The sequence below is a fragment of the Netta rufina genome (assembly GCF_964035555.1).
Source record: "Netta rufina genome assembly, chromosome: 18".
Lineage (NCBI taxonomy): Eukaryota > Metazoa > Chordata > Aves > Anseriformes > Anatidae > Netta > Netta rufina.
In genome coordinates, this window is record NC_140142.1 from 5,077,993 (window position 1) to 5,095,490 (window position 17,498).

General features: G+C 49.6%; 1 protein-coding gene across 1 annotated transcript in view; it reads left to right on the forward strand.

Moving 5' to 3' along the window:
• Positions 1–15,808: 15,808 nt before the first annotated feature.
• LOC311216333 (olfactory receptor 14C36-like) overlaps positions 15,809–17,498 on the forward strand; it is a gene marked incomplete at both ends in the record, with an annotated part of 60,411 nt that continues 58,721 nt past the window's right edge. The window contains one exon of the mRNA XM_084297877.1: positions 15,809–16,632. Within this exon, the coding sequence (XP_084154003.1) occupies positions 15,809–16,632 (824 nt within the window). The remainder of the gene's footprint in view (positions 16,633–17,498) is intronic.

The window sequence follows — 17,498 nt, forward strand, 5'->3', positions numbered from 1 at the left end:
TTCCTGACTCTGGACACAGTTGTCTGCTGAAGACGAGAAGGGAGAACAAAGTTAGAAGAGGCTTCTCTGAGGAAAACCTATTGCAAGTTTAGGAGCACCACCCAGTCCAACCCCTGTCTATGCAGCTGAACCTTTCTGCATCTCTCTTGCTTGAGCTGCAGCTGGTGCTGGCTGAGAGTGGCACTGGGAGCAAGGGCTGCTGTGGGCTGCACAGGACTCCTTCCTGCTGTGCAGCAGGGGGAAGCAGGAATATGGGGGAAACACTAGTTCAGTTTACCGATCAGGTCAATGGAATTTGCAGTGTTGTTTCAAACAATGCATCTCAATGCAGAACAGAGCTTCAGATGCCACTGCTGAACACTGCCATTCTCAGCTGCCCTGTGTAACCCATCTGTGACCTTCAGGACCATCCCACACAGGTGTTTCCATGAGAAGAAACTGAAGACAGTTGAGAGCAAAGAAGTCCCAGTCCCAGTGCAGCTGGACAGAAACCTCACCTTGTCAGTGGGTTGTGAGCAAGTTCTCAGCTCTTCCCTCCTAGCCAGAGGTGCCGAGGCTTCACTCCAGCCGCCCTGCATCCTTCTGGAGAGCAGCACGCAGCCCAGGAGGATGCCCCACAGACAGAGCTGGATATTCGCAATCTGGGGTGTCCCAATATCCAATCTGCATCCCCTGCAGTGTCTGACGGAGGCTTGGCCATCACACTCTTGGCTTACTAAGGGTAGCTGGGTTATGACACTCCAAAAGGCTTCTGCCAGACTTCCTCACCTCGCAGTGCAACCCAACAGGACTCTCAAAGCCTACTGCATTGCCCACTGCCCTCCCAGAAACAAGACCCAGCAGGAGGAGACCCTTCCAGGACCTGCAGCTGCATGGCCCTGCAGCCAGGCACTTACCTTGTCAAGGGCTGTGCAGGTTTCTCCTGCAGGCAGCTCTCAGCATCCTCCCACTGCCAACTGCCTCCAAGCCCTCTCTCCTTCTCTGCTCTCCCCATGCCAGATGCAGTCAGAGCCCTCAGCCCTGCTGCGTTGTGCAGAGGAGCTGCTCCTGGGCACAGCTGTCTCTCTGCTTCATGGCACTTTCTGAAATGTGTTTTCTTTGTCCCACGAGCCTGGCCCAGCTCAGCAGCACAGCACCCGCCCAAGGCACTGCAATCACCCCTCTGGGGGTTTTGCTGATGAGCCCAAGAAACTCAGGCACTCAGAGACAATTGAAGATATCTCTCCAGAAGTGCAAGTTGGAGGCAAGTTTCCTGCAGTGTTCCCCTGAGGGCCAGCACTGACACAGCCTCCCTTCGAGCTTGTTAGAGCAGAACATTGGAGGCAGTGAGGACAAGGAGACAAAGGCAATGTGAAGGTGACACTGATGTGTAGGAAAACTGGATGTGTGTCACCAAGCACAAGGGCCTGGCCTTGAGTCCCAACTCAAGGAAAGGAGATCTTTCCATTGACAGGTTGCTCAGTGCTCTTTTTGGGGCAGTAGGAGATGGGGATGTACATGGCCATGTGCAGGAGAATGGTACGACCCCTGCCTGCTTCATGGTGGGGGTGAGGAGGCAATGAGGCCCTGGTGCATTAAGAATAAGCTGTGTCCTCATAGGCCTCAGTGACAGTGACAACAGCCATCGCCATGGACACAAAGACCTCAATCCTGTTGGGACTTTGAGTCTTGCCATTCTCATTGCTTCTCGCCACATGAGGATGTCCCAGTGACTCCCAGATCTGCACCTCTGTACTGGCTAGTTGTTGGCACTTGTTCGTGCGGTGTCTCAGGGGATCTGAGCTGAGTCTGGGAACTCAGATCTTCTTGGTGGCCATGCTCCTCGTAAGGCAGCTCTGTAGGAAGCTGACCTGGTTCCTCGTGAACAGGCACCACTGCTCCTATGGCATCCCTCATGGTGCCCAAGCCCTCCTCCACCTCGCCACTGCACGCTCAGCAGGGTCCCAGTCTGCCCTAATGCATGGGGTTCCTCTTCCTCTGGTGCAGGACTGGGTCCTTCTCTTTGTAAACATCAAGAAGTTACTTTAGGCAAAATCCTGCTGTTTCTCAACATTCCCCCACACTGATGCTCCTTTCTGTCAGCCGTTCATGTCTGCAGGCAGATGCTTCAACCTTTGTGTTACTGTGCTATCTCTGACAAGATAGTAGCATTACGAGCATTATGAACGTTTGGATAATACAGGAGTAACCAGTTGAATGGAACTGTAACACAGAGTCACAGAAAAACAGTGGGTGGAAGGCTGCCAGATTCTACTTTTTCTGTTCTTCATTCTCATGCATGCTGTCAGTTTGTCTGGAACTGGGTCCTGAATGTTCTGGGGCTGTGCAGGTCAAAGTTAGAAGGGCCAAAACCCAGCTGGAGCTCAATCCAGCTATGACTGTCAAAGACAACAAACACTGCTTATATAAATACTTTAAATAAAGGAGGATTAAGGAGAATCATCATCCTTTATTAGATGTGGTGGAGATCTGGTGATGATCTGGTGACTGCATGAAGTTCAACAAGGCCAAGTGCCGGGTCCTGCACCTGGGGCGCAATAACCCCAAGCAGAGCTACAGGCTGGGAGAGGAGTGGTTGGAGAGCTGCCAGGCAGAGAAGGACCTGGGAGTGATGGTGGATAGTCGGCTGAATATGAGCCAGCAGTGTGCTCAGGTGGCCAAGAAGGCCAACGGCATCCTGGCTTGTATCAGGAACAGCGTGACCAGCAGGGCTAGGGAGGTGATCGTCCCCCTGTACTCAGCTCTGGTGAGGCCGCACCTCGAGTACTGTGTTCAGTTTTGGGCCCCTCGCTACAAGAAGGACATGGAGGTGCTTGAGCGGGTGCAGAGAAGGGCAACGAAGCTGGTGAGGGGCCTGGAGAACAAGTCCTACGAGGAGCGGCTGAGGGAGCTGGGCTTGTTCAGCCTGGAGAAGAGGAGGCTCAGGGGCGACCTTATCGCTCTTTTTAGGTACCTCAAGGGAGGCTGTAGCGAGGTGGGGGTTGGCCTGTTCTCCCACGTGCCTGGTGACAGGACGAGGGGGAATGGGCTTAAGTTGAGCCAGGGGAGTTTTAGGTTAGATGTTAGGAAGAACTTCTTCACTGAAAGGGTTGTGAGGCACTGGAACAGGCTGCCCAGGGAAGTGGTGGAGTCACCATCCCTGGAGGTCTTTAAAAGATGTTTAGATGTAGAGCTTAGGGATATGGTTTAGTGGGGACTGTTAGCGTTAGGTCAGAGGTTGGACTCGATGATCTTGAGGTCTCTTCCAACCTAGAAAATTCTGTGATTCTGTGATTCTGTGATTTGGAAGAGAGAATAGGACTATCCAGCAGAAACTAAAGATTTTGTGAAAGGTAAGTTGGTTCAGCCTATGCGGAAGCTGCTGTAACCGTGACTTAAAACACTTATATGAGGCTATTCCCCAGCTTCAAAGAGCAAACTTAATTCCTACATTTAAATGTTACTCCACACCCAAACAGCAATCAACTACTCCTATGCCTGACATCTAAGTGTGCACTGAAGCCAAAACTCAGTCCATAGCCTCTTTCCCTTACCCTTACTCTCTTGCTTACCTTGATCCCTACCCTAAACGCTAGATTTAAATGCTCTATTTAGGCCTAGAATTATTGGAAAAACTAAACAAACCCTAAATCACCAAGCTTGTCCGCACTTTAACCACAGACCTGATACGCAAAGCAGAACACCAATCCCTCCCAAAAAATCTTTCTTTAAATTCAAACCCAGAAAGGTGAGCCCTAGTCCCCTGATGCATGAGCACCTAACAGCTGATTCCCCTGTTCCTGTGCATTGACTTCCTCACCTTCAGCCCCTCTCCTAACGCTTACCTTTAGGTACCATACTGGGTGTGGCCCTTAGTGCAGGCCAAGAACTGTGAGGTTATTCTGCAGTCACATGGCATGCAAAGATGGATGTGAGGGGTCATGGGTCTGATCAGCTTGTGGGCCACAAAGAGGAGATTGATGAGAGTGCTCTGAAGGGCTCAGCTCTGCCTCAGCATTTCCTGCCCCAGCAGGAGCAATGTGACTGTGGCAGTGACTGTGAGGTCACTTCTGTCTCTGCACTTGATAGGGCAGCTGCAGGAACGTGTCACAGAAAGGGACTGGGAGGTCACTTGTGTCTGGAGGTGGCAGGTCAGCCTTGACTTCTCCCTGGGAGCTGCACTTTTGGGCTGACATCTGGCAGTGGCCCTGCTAGGCCAGCAGAAGGCACCTGCTTGGCATGCTGACTGGGGGATCCCCTCTGCCTCCAGAGCCAGGACGACCCAGGCAGAAAGAAGGCCCCCAGATGAGTTGTCGTGTCCCTTCTGCTTGAGTCCATGACTGCACAGCAGCAGGCACAAGGCTTGGCTGTGTCTAGCCAAGAAGCTGCAAGGCCAGCAGCAGGCCCCTGGCTTGGAAGCTGCTGCTGAGGTGGCTTGTGGCTGATCAGACCTGGGCTTTGTCTTTCAAGGAGTACCTGGTGAGAGTTCGCGAGACATGGGTGAAACAAAGGATGAGAGCAAGGTTGTGGACAGAGATGGGTGTGTGTAGACTTGAAGGAAATAGGGCAAAGTGTGGGACAGCATAGGAAAGCCTGCAGAGGAATAGGCAGAGAGTGCTGGTAAAAAGGGAAGGCCCCAAGAGCCCTGAGGTTTTTGTCCCCTTGGCTAGAGCTTGTTGGGAGATATGTTATATTAATTCTGATGAGGCTTCATTGATTTCTTTCAACTCTGAGCAGTAGCTCAGAGGTGTCATACCACTGTTCTTCTCATGGCATCCCACTGCCCACTCCATCCCACAGATCCCAGGAAGAGCCTTGAGCCAGACATGGGGATGCAGGATCTCCTCTCCCAGTGGCTGGGGTCAGGCCTTGGCTCTTCTGCTTCACTAAAATCAACCAAGAGTTTTCTCAGCACAGGACTTTGCCAGTCTGCAATCATGGTCTCTAATTATCTACCCTAACATATCCCTGAGGAGGCTTTCTTAGTAACAGCCCTCAGTTGGGCCCATTCATACTCCAAGTCGCTTCAACTTTTCCTCCTGACTTTACTTGCTCAAGCGGTTACATCGCTCTCTTCTATAGTACCTGAGCTCCATAGCATCAGTGCCAAAATACTCCATGGACCTCATTAAAATGCAGAAACTCCTGACATCTCTTCCATAGTTTTAGAAAGTCTTCACGGCTTGTGCAGCTAATTGCAGAGCTTGCATGATGTACTTAAGGAAGAAGATTTCAAAAAGCAACTAATGAAAATATTTCCTGTTTATAAATCCTGAATTTTGCTACATTTCAGTTTGGAGCATCTTTCTTCTTCTGCTATTTTTCTATGGTGTCTTCTTTGGAAACCTTCATCGGGAGGAAAAGTAGAGTCTAGAGGTCTGACACATCTGCTGCCAGCATGTACTGGGTCTGGCTGGAATGTTAACTTTCCCGGCAGCAGCCCATTCAGTGCCGTACTCTGTACTTGTAGCTGGAACAGCAGTGTTATCACACCAGGGTTGTGTCTACTGCTGAGCAGCACTGGCACAGCATTGGGCCTTTCTCTAACCCTCCTAGGGGGTGGGCAAAAAGTGAGGAGAGAAACATCACTAGGGCAGCTGACCTAAACCAATCAAAGGGATATTCCATACCATGTGGTGTCACACTCAGCAATAAAAGGTGGAAACAGGAAGAAGAGGGGAGGGGTGGGCTCTCGTTGAGAAGATGTTGGTCCTCCTCTCGAACACCGGCTGCGTGCGTTGAGGCCTTGCTTCAAGGACGTGGTCAATCATCGCTCATTTGTGGGAAGTAGAGAGTAATTTCTTTCCTCTGCACTTCCATATAGCTTTCATTTATTTTGTTTGTTTGTTTTCCTCCCTTTTTCCCCTTTCCCTTTTATTTCCCCTTAGTTAAATTGTTTAGTTCATGGTAGTCTTTATTTAATTATTATAATTATTTCCCTTTAATTAAATTATCCTTATCTCAACCCGTGAGTTGTTCTTTGCTTTACTTCTCCCCCTCCTTATCTAAAGGAGGGGGAGTGAGAGAGCGGTTGTGGGGTTTAGCTGCCCAGCACGGTAAAACCACCACAGCTGGGCCCCGTCTTCCCCACCCAAATATGTCCCTCGGCTGTCAGTGCCCTCTCCTCTGCCATAGTGGGACATGCTTTCCAGTGGGCTGTCTACCAGACACCATAATGAATACTGTGAGCAGGACTTGAGGGGTCTTGCTTCCAGCCAGGTGGAAGCAGGGAGGAAAAGGACAGTCGGGTTTACTGGACTGGGTATATTAGATGGCCTGGCACATCAGTCCCACCAATGTATCAGGCTCTACTGGACACCGGTACACTGGGTGCCCTAATGCCATCAAGCTAGAAAGAGGTAGAACCCACCTATATTTCTCAAGTGACAGGGGGATCCCAGCAGTTAACTGTACTGGAGGTTGAACTGAGTCTAACTGGGCAGGAATGGCACAAGCACCCCAATGGGACTGGCCCAGAGACATCCTCCTGTGCATCCTCGGCATAGACTGCTTCGGGAGAGGGTACTGCAAAGTTCCAAGAGGGCACCACCAGTGGGGTTTTGGGATATCTGCCTTATGAAAAGAGTTGCCCAGTCAATAGCTATTCTATTGACTGGGCAGCTCTTTTCACATTACTTAGTTTAGTTTTCCGTGGCTGGAAGGGGACCATTTCCCCAAGCTCATATGTACAACTACAGCCACTTGAAGAAATATTTTCTTTAGTTTTCATTCTGGGTTGTCCACAGAAAACCCAAGAGAGACCATGGATGTCCAGTTTTCTAGTAAGATTCAGGCTGAATTTCTCAGGTTCCAATGGTTGTTTTGAATTTATTTTATTTCAAATTTATTTTATTTTAATTTATTTTATTTCTATTTTATTTTATTTTATTTTATTTTATTTTATTTTATTTTATTTTATTTTATTTTATTTTATTTTATATTAATTTTTTCTCAAGGAACCCATGACTTGTGTTAGAAAGTGTTTCACGTGCTGGGCTGGGCTGCACTTACAGGGACAAAGACCACTGCTGGCAGTGGAGGTGTCAGACCTCCAGACTCTGCTTTTCCTCCTGATAAAGGTCTCCAAAGAAGTCACCCTGGATGAATAGCAATAGGAGAATGATGATCAAAACTGAAATGCAACAAAATTCAGCCTTTAAAAACAAAAGATATTTTCACTAGGTGCTTTTTGAAATCTTCTTCCTTAACTACATCTTGCAAGCTCTGCAATTAGCTGTACAAGGTTGTAGAATGCAATGAGGTCTCCCCTGAGCCTCCTCTTCGCCAAAGTAAATAATCTCAGTTCTCTCAGCTGCTCCTCATATGTCCTGTGTTCTAGAACCCTCAACAGCTTGGTTGCCCTTCTCTGGACATGTTCCAGGACCTCGATGTCCTTCTTGTAATGAAGGGCCCAAACCTGAACAAAGTGCTCGAGGTGTGGCCTCACCAAAGCAGAGTACAGGCGGATGATCACCTCCCTGCTCCTGCTGGCTGCACTATTTCTAATACAGGCCAGGATGCCCTTGGCCTTCTTGGCCACCTGGGCACACGGCTGGATCGTGTTCAGCTGAGCATCCATCAACACTCCCAGGTCCTTTTCCTCTTCACAGTCTTCTAGCCATTCTGCCCCAAGCCTATAGCGTTGCATGGAGTTATTGTGGCCAAAGTGCAGGACCCTGCACTTGGCCTTGTTGAACCTCATCCCATTCACCTCAACCCAGCAATCCAGCCTATTCAGATCCCTCCGAAGGGCCACCTACAGATCCTCAGGCAGACCAACACTACCTCCCAACTGGGTGTCATTGCAAACTTAGTGAGGGTACAGTCAATCCCCTCATCTAGGTCATCAATAAAGACCTTAAACAAGATAGGTCCCAGTACCAACCCCTGGGGGACACCACTTGTAAGGATGCCAGCTGGACTAACCAAAAATCTTGGTTAAAAGCTCTGAGGAGAGCCTTTATGTATGGAAACAACGTCCAAGCAAAGTTACTGTACTGGGTCTGGCTGGGATGTTAACTTTCTCTGCAGCAGCCCATACAGTGCTGTGCTCTGCGTGTGGAGCTAGAACAGCAGTGGGATCACACCAGCGTTGTGTCTGCTGCTGAGCAGTGCTCACACAGCATCAGGACTCTCTTTAACCCTCCTAGCAGGTGGGAAAAAAAAAGTGAGAAAAGCAACCTCACAGCTGACCTAAATCAACCAAAGGGATATTCCATACCATATGATGTCACACTCAGTAATAAAAGGTGGAAACAGGAAAAAGAGGACAGGTGTGGGCTCTCGTTGGGAAAATGTCGGTCCGCCTTCTGAATACCGACTATGTGTGTTGAGGCCCTGCTTCAAGGACATGGTCAAGCATGGCACATTTGTGGGAAGTATTCTCCTCAAGAAACTGGCTGCTCTTGGCTTGGACTGGCGCACGCTTCGTTGGGTTAGAAACTGGCTGGATAGCCGGGCCCAAAGAGTCGTGGTGAATGGAGCCAAGTCCAGTTGGAGGCCAGTCACTAGTGGCGTCCCCCAGGGCTCGGTGCTGGGGCCAGTCCTCTTTAATATCTTCATCGATGATCTGGACGAGGGCATCGAGTGCACCCTCAGTAAGTTTGCAGATGACACCAAGTTAGGTGCGTGTGTCGATCTGCTTGAGGGTAGGAAAGCTCTGCAGGAGGATCTGGATAGGCTGCACCGATGGGCTGAGGTCAACTGCATGAAGTTCAACAAGGCCAAGTGCCGGGTCCTGCACCTGGGGCGCAATAACCCCAAGCAGAGCTACAGGCTGGGAGAGGAATGGTTGGAGAGCTGCCAGGCAGAGAAGGACCTGGGAGTGATGGTGGATAGTCGGCTGAATATGAGCCAGCAGTGTGCTCAGGTGGCCAAGAAGGCCAATGGCATCCTGGCTTGTATCAGAAACAGTGTGACCAGCAGGGCTAGGGAGGTGATCGTCCCCCTGTTCTCAGCTCTGGTGAGGCCGTACCTCGAGTACTGTGTTCAGTTTTGGGCCCCTCGCTACAAGAAGGACATCGAGGTGCTCGAGCGAGTCCAGAGAAGGGCGATGAAGCTGGTGAGGGGCCTGGAGAACAAGCCCTACTAGGAGCGGCTGAGGGAGCTGGGCTTGTTCAGCCTGGAGAAGAGGAGGCTCAGGGGTGACCTTATCGCTCTCTATAGGTACCTCAAGGGAGGCTGTAGCGAGGTGGGGGTTGGCCTGTTCTCCCACGTGCCTGGTGACAGGACGAGGGGGGATGGGCTTAAGTTGAGCCAGGGGAGTTTTAGGTTAGATGTTAGGAAGAACTTCTTTACTGAAAGGGTTGTGAGGCATTGGAACAGGCTGCCCAGGGAAGTGGTGGAGTCACCATCCCTGGAAGTCTTCAAAAGACATTTAGATGTAGAGCTTAGGGATATGGTTTAGTGGGGACTGTTAGTGTTAGGTCAGAGGTTGGACTCGATGATCTTGAGGTCTCTTCCAACCTAGAAATAGAAATAGAAATTCTGTAATTAAACTAGACTTCCTCTGTAAGTATAGACAATAAAGAAGACAGCATAAATCCATTGGACTCAGTATCCCTCTCTTCCCATCTCCTCTGATTCTGAGGGAGCAGCCCCAGCACGCAGGAGAGGCTCAGGGCCAAGAGACTCACTGCCCGCTGGACTCTGCCTCTCTGCTGCCTTTGGGTTGGGGCTGCTGCTTCCCTGGAGCCATGGCCATGGCCAGTAGCAGGACTTGGCCTTGTCACTGCTGCTCCCTTTGGCTACCTCATTGTTCTCTTGTGCTTTCACATTCAACTAAGTCTTGAGATCTCATGTATCTTGCTGACAATCTTGTTGTCTGTTCAGTGGTATCTCTTTCATTGCACAGCTCTTCCAAAGCTGGTGGAAGGAATATACCCAAGGAACTGCTGCATGAACGGGCCTCTTGCTTTTCGGGGCTTCACTGTGGATCAGAATCTCAGAGTGCTCAGTGTAGTGCTGGACTGGGAGCTCCCTTCTTGGCTGCACATGGCTCAGCAAACAATAACTGGCCTTGACTGGCCTGGGACTGTGTTTAGTCTGATGGCAAATGGCATGCTGGATCAGTATCTGGAGCTGCTCTGTGGCTGGGCCAGGCCTCTTGTGCTAGCCGGGGGAGTGGGGCTGGCCCTGCGGGGCACAGGCACTGTGTGCTGGGGATCTCCCAGGCAAGAGAGCAGGGCTCCTGCAGCTTCACGGACCTCCATCTCCTGAGCCGTGCCTGGCCCCAGTGCGGGGGCTGCTGGGGAGGCCCAGAGCCGCCTTTGTGCCAGAAGCTGCGGTGCCTTTGAGGGGCTGCGGCTGTGGTGGCCATGCCCAGAGCCCTGCAGCAGCCTGCAGTGGGCGCTGCCCTGGGGCCAGCTCAGCCTGGGCTGCTGTGCTGGTGTGGGGTTTAGCTGCTCAGCACGGTAAAACCACCACAGCTGGGGAGAGGGCAGGGAGCTGGGGAGAGGTGGGCAGGGGCTGGGCTGGGCTGGGCAGTGCCCGGCAGAGGGCAACAGCAGCGTCAGGGAGCAGTGGCAGCATGCAGTAGAGGGCTCCCAGCAGGGCTTGGTGCTGCAGAGCCAGGGCTGCATAAAGGGAGCCCAGAGCTGCAGGGGCAGGGGCGAGGAGGCCGCTCTGGGCCCTTGCTGGCCTGGGCAGAGCAGGAAGGGGGCCCAGGGCATTCGTCCCTTCCACGCAGCCTGCCAGGACCTACAAGGTGCTCATGGAGAATCCAGGGACAGGATCTGCACCGTGGTGAGCAGGGAGAGGGCAAAGCTTCTCTGAAAAAGAGGCTGAAACTGAAAATTGTCCCTCCCCTGTCCCATGGTGTGACAGAGCCAGTGTGGAACAGGTTTCCTTTATTTGATATAGTTCTTGTATAACTTGCATTGATGGTGGCACAGAAAGAGCGTTCCTTCATCAGTGATGCACATCCTTCCTCATGTTAGGACAAAACTCAACATCCTTCACTCTGCTTATTCTTGTGAGGAATGTTTTAACAATTCGTGTCCATAAAGAACAATTCTGTTTGAATCCTGTCTGCCTCTGGGCCCTGCACTGGCAATTTAATTCTTGAACCACAGATGCAGTGTGTCCCAATCTCCCCCTCATTCTAGTCAATTTATCAAGTCTTCAGAAAATACTCCTTAAATTTATGAACCTGTTTGCTTTTGTTATTCCAGACTTCTATTTCTAACAGTTACAGCCTTTTTTCCTGTCTTCTTCGAGATTAACTTAACACTGCTATAGATGTGTCTGTGAATGGCTGGGGAAGAATGTTTTAATTACTCGTGAAGTGTCAATAAGAAAGCTGTTTGTGTTTGATGTCTGGGGGTTTCAGAACAACTGATAACAACTAGTGACTGTTATGGGATACTATGCATACCTTTGGTATCTGGTTAGGGGGGCCGAGAGATTAAGAGGAAGGAAAAAGAAGCTGAAGGACGGCTGGGAGACAAGACCTGAAGGGAGTGTTCTATAAACTTGGTATGGTGCCAAGTGAGTACAAAGGGGAGAGGAAGACTACGAGCCTTCAGCATGAAAGACCCCTAGAGACCCCCAGAGGAGACCCCCAGAGGAGACTGCGCATGCTCCAGTAGGAGGGACTGCACCCCGGAAGCTAATTATAATAATCTATTTTTTTAAAGTAGTAATGAATATGTATTAGTCTAGGAGCATAAAAATCAGCTGCTTGATGTAACTGGTGTGCGTCCTGGTGGAGCGGAGACTCCCGGTGCACCCAGCGCTGTTTGCTTACCTCTATTCCTTTATATTCTTTCAATAAATCCTATTTTTTTAATCCTAATTTGAATCCTGAGCCATTTATAACAGTTTCATGATTATCTATTTGCTTGTCCAGTGAATCCGTCAATCTGTCTACAAACTGCATATAAGGTTCATTGACTCCTTGTCGTATGCTAGTAAAAGAAGGCTGGCTCCTTCCTGTTTCTGGCAGTTTCAGCAGGGCTTGTAATGCTAGTTGGGCTGACTGTCGCAAGATGGCATTGTTGAGCCAAGTTGTAATCGTGGGTCCATTAACGGCTCAGTTCCCATAAGCTGAGGAAGCCCCGCACCCATAAGAGGGTCGCCTAATGTTCTTTCTAAATTCTGCAGTGCCACTATCTCACACAGTTCTCTCCATTTCTGTTCCCATAACAATTTTTGAGTCGGGGTGAGGATCATAGCAGCTATTTGGCGACAATCATACGGAACCAGCAACTGACCTGTCATCACATTTTCTAATAATGATTGTGTAAAAGGTGCATGCAATCCGTAGGTCATGACTGTTTTTCTCAGTTCCTTTATTAAGTCCCACTGAAAAACATTATACTCATTTGGCCCATTATTCCGTACTGTTACTGGAAAAGCCATGCCTATCGGGTCTCCATCTTTCAATGCCTCTCGGAGTATACCGTCCCAACGCTTGCAAGGGTCAAAATCTTTACTTGATCGAGGGGCCTTGCTTTGGGAAGAGATGGGGGCCATAGAAACATCCCTTGTCAGGGGCACCGATGGTGACAAAGGTGGAGGAAATGGGCTAGGGCTTGTTTCAGCCTCCTTTTCAAAATCAATCAGGTTGATCTTTTCTGTCAGTGCACAAGCACCTTCTTGTGCTTCGCTTGCCTGTGCCACAGCAGTTTGTACCTTTTTTTTCTGCCCACTAAGCTCTTAACATTTCAGTTACTAAACGCCAAGTTGTCATTACCTCCACTACTGTGGTATTTCCCCGAGATGCAGTGTCCCAAATAGTCCCTGCATGTTCCCAAGTAGCTAAATCAAACATCGCTGATACAGTTGGCGGGGCGCCATTTTTTTGCAAAAACTTTTAACAGTAGTTTCAGTTTATATGGATCAACATTATCCCTCTTTTCTCTAAGAGTTTGCTCAACAATTTCACTATTGTCTCCTCCTTGGCCAATAGGTTCTCCCCCATACTTCTGCCTGCTGCTCACCTGGGGTTAGGTGCGGTCCCAGGGTGGAAGCTGCAGTCCTGCTGTCAGCTCAATTCATTCAGCGGGGTTCCCTTTGGTCACTATGCCTACGTTGCTCGTCCCAAATCTCCCATCACATCGAGGTCACCATTTGAAAGGAACTGATCACACAACTCAAGGCTGGTGTGCAACTGAAGCGTTTATTGACTATACATTCTTGCATTTATACCCTTAGCATCTTTGCATGTGCCGGGTATGCTACCAGGCAAGCTCGCTCATTGGTGGCTATACTACTGTTCATGCAACTATCACGCTCTTATTCTGCTCGTTGATTTGTTGTCATGCAGATCGTTCGTGCTGGTTGTTTTCTCAACTCCTCAATTGTTACTTCTTCTTTGACCTTGTGCAACTTGTCTTGTACCTTATCTTGCATTTTTCTACTAGCTACTTTATTTCTGTGTCTAGCAGATTCCACAGGCTTCCAAACTGAGCTCCCATAGGGGGTATCCAGTACCTGAGGGAATTAGTCACGTTGGAGGTGATTAGTTGCCTAAAAAACTAAGAAACTTAGGCAACTAACAGCTTTCTGAAGATCCAGGTGAAGTCAAGTGCACGTGACCCATGGGGCAGAGCTTTGTAGGGAGTGCACCGTCATTATATGCCAACTCATTGACAGTAATGACCAGGAAAGACTAAGAGGAATCCATGGTGGATGAATTTGCTAGCCAGCTATGGCATTACAAAGAAAGTCTCTCTTCTTCCCTATGAGCCTGTGTCTCGTCTATGGAGAAACTGTCTGAGTAGGTCCAACAGCTACAAGAGAATACATCTTCCTCCCCACCTCCACAACCAGTACCTCAGCTCTCAGGTGTAAGTGTCCCTGTACTCAAGAAAGGTGATATAGTGGGTACATACCACGTGGAAACCTGTGGTTTTAACTGTGTGATGACAGAGAAGCCATGAGAAAATGGGATGGAAAATCTACCTCCATCCTAGAGGCATGGATACATGAAGCACAAGGAAAAACATTCACAAAAAGTGGTTCTTCTGAGAAAATTGCTGCTCCTGTTTCTAGTGGGCAGTCCTCCAAACAGAGTAATGAATACTATGAGTGGGACTAGAGGGGCTCTACCTCCAGCCAGGGGGGAGGAAGGGGGCAACTGGGTGTATTGGACTTTGAGGATTCCATGACCTGGCACATCAGACCCACAGAAGATGCAAGGCTCTAGTGGACACCAGTGCTTAGTGTAGTGCTAAAAGGGCCAAAACCCATTTGCATTTCTTGAATGACGGGAGAATCCCAGTAGCTAACTGTATTGGAGGCTGATGTGAGTCTAATGGGAAAGAGTGGCAAAAGCAACCCCTTGAGACTGGCCCAGAAGCTCTGTGCATCCTTAGAATAGACTCCTTCAGGAAAGGGTACTTCAAAAATGCAAAGGTTTACCTTTAAACAGTTGTCTACCTTGCCCACTCTCTCACAGGGCCCTTCTGCTCTGGAGGTGCTGATGGCCAATGAGCAGCAGGTGCCAATCGCTACCACAACAGTGCACCTGAGGCAGTATTGCACTGACAGAGACTCCCTGACTCTCCTGCATGACCTGGTTCATTGACTGGAGAGCCAAGGAGCGATCAGCAAGGCTCTCTCACCCTTTAATAGTCCCGTATGGACAGTGCAAAATTCTAATGGGGAGTGGAAGATAATGGTGGACGTCTGTGGACTGAATGAAGTCCCACCACCTCTGATTTTGACATAAAACAAAGTAAGGTCAAAGGACCTACACAGGAGATCCTGAGGCAGGCTGGCCAGGTTCAGGGGGACCCCTGCTTGGGGACAGGCTGGGTATCGGTCAGTGTGTGGTGAGCAATTGCACTGTGCAACACTTGATTTACTAACCGTCCTTATCTCAAAATATTAGCATTTCAGGGGTGAGGATGAGCTATGTGGTGCTGGCTGTATGCCAGGATAAAGCACAACATGCTTGACAACCACAATCCAAAGCACAAATCACACTTTAAAAAATTAGTCTCTGGCATCTACAGAGAGAAGAGGTCAGTGATGACTTCAGTCTCCTTCAATCAGCACACCCCAGCAGAGACCCTGCTGCCTTGGGGAGCTGTCAGCCCTGAGGCCTTGGGGACACCTCGAGGGAGCCCAAGGGCACAGAGTAAGCTATGCAATGGTCGGGTGCTGTGCTGCTGAGCTGGGCCGGGCTCTTGGGCCCAAGCAGAGCTCCTGGCAAGAGGACAGTGCTGCAGAGAGACAGCTGTGCCCAGGAGCAGCTCCTCTGCACAGCGCAGCAGGGCTGGGGGCTCTGACCGCAGCTGGCACACAGAGAGGAGAGAAGGAGAGAGGGCTTGGAGGCACTGAGGAGCGCAACAACAGAGGGCAGCGTGTGGCAGGACACATCTGCAGGCTCCTGACACCGTGAGGCTCTGGCAGCAGGGCACTGCAGGTGGGGTTGCCAGAGGGGTCTTCTACAGCTGGCACATCCGATGCCTGATAGCATCTGGCAGGGTGGGTCTCTCTGTTTCTCCAGAAAGGAGTGGAAGATGCTTTAGAGAATGGCATTTATAAGGGGTCATTTTCAGAAGAAGATTGAGGCTTTGTTTATCTGAAGGAGAAGGCTTTTTTTTTTTTTTTTGGTTCAGTGCTTTCCGATTCCTGCACTGCAGAGGAGGCAAGCTTGAGGGTACTTTGTTTTCAGGATTGTACAGGAGACTGAGAATCCCAGAGTATTGCACAGAGAGATCAGAATGGAAACAATGAGATTCTGACAGGCTCTCCTGTAAAGAGAGAAGATCGCCTGGGGGGTGTGCTAAGATAGGGAATACGTTTTCTTCATTTAAGTCTGTTCTAACTTTGATCTGCATTCTCATCTTCAACAGGCAGCTGTGCTTAATGTCAGCAAATGCCCAACAGCAGCTCAGTCAGTGAGTTCCTGCTGCTGGCATTTGCGGACACGCGCGAACTGCAGCTCCTGCACTTCGCGCTCTTCCTGGGCATCTACCTGGCTGCCCTCCTGGGCAACGGCCTCATCCTCAGCGCCGTAGCCTGCCACCACTGCCTCCACACCCCCATGTACTTCTTCCTCCTCAACCTCGCCCTCCTCGAGATGGGCTGCATCTCCACCACTCTGCCCAAAGCCATGGCCAATGCCCTCTGGGACACCAGGGTCATCTCCTATCAAGGCTGTGCTGCTCAGGTCTTCTTTTTTGTCTTCTTGATTGGAGCAGAGTATTCCCTTCTCACAGTCATGGCCTACGACCGCTACGTTGCCATCTGCAAGCCCCTGCACTACGGGAGCCTCCTGAGCAGCAGAGCTTGTGCCCAGATGGCAGCAGCTGCCTGGGGCAGTGGCTTTCTCAATGCTGTCCTGCACACGGTCAACACATTTTCGCTGCCCCTCTGCTATGGCACTGTTGTGGACCAGTTCTTCTGTGAAATCCCCCACATCCTCAAGCTCTCTTGCTCAAATACCTACCTCAGGGAAGTTAGAGCACTTGTTTTTAGTGTTTTTTTGGCCTTTGGTTGTTTTATTTTCATTTTGGTGTCCTATGTGCAGATCTTCAGGGCAGTGCTGAGCATTCCCTCTGAGCAGGGCAAGCACAAAGCCTTTTCCACGTGCCTCCCTCACCTGGCCGTGGTCTCTCTGTTCGTCAGTACTGCCATATTTGCCTACCTGAAGCCTCCCTCCATTTCCTCTTCATCCCTGGACCTAGTGGTGGCATTTCTGTACTCAATGGTGCCTCCAGTAGTGAACCCCCTCATCTACAGCATGAGGAATCAGGAGCTCAAGAATGCAGTGAGGAAATTGTTTCCATACTTGCTTCTTTAGCATCTGTGATGTATTCAGAGAATGTATTCTTAATAATATGCAAATATTTTGATTCATACTATATCGTATCATTTTTATCATTATTAGTGTTATCATAACATTTTCATTAATAATAATCCTAACAGAAATAAAAGGGTATTCGGGAAAATGACACAACATTTTAAAAATTATTTTTCTCTGTTAATATTTTATTTTATTTATTTTTTTTTTTTGTAGTGTAGTTCTCAGCATTCTGAATGTTACATTTTGTCTTAGTTTTTACCATATCATTTAATGTACACAGAGATCATGTTTCCTTTGTTGTTAAAGACAATAAAGATACCAGAGGAAATTCATTAGTCTCAGTATCCTTCTCTTTCCATCTCCTCTGGAGCTGGGGGAGCATCCTCAGCATCCTGAAGGGGGTCAGGGCCAAGAGCCCAGCTGCCACGCATAGGAACAGTGTACTTGGATTCGACCTTGTGGATCTAGGTGACAGTCCTGTCGTCTCTATAGCAGGGCCAGCACAAAGCCTTTTCCACGTGCCTCCCTCACCTGGCCATGGTGTCCGTCTTCCTCAGGCCTGTCATGGTTGCCTGCCTGAAGCCCCCCCCCATCTCCTCCCCATCCCTGTACCTGGTGGTGGCAGTTCTGTACTCAGTGGTGTCTGTAGTGTAGCACGTCCTCATCTGTAGCATGAGGAGCCAGGAGCTCAAGCATGCCTTGTGGAAATAGATGGCTAGATGTGTCTTGGATGCAAATTTCTGATCTGCTTCTGCACATG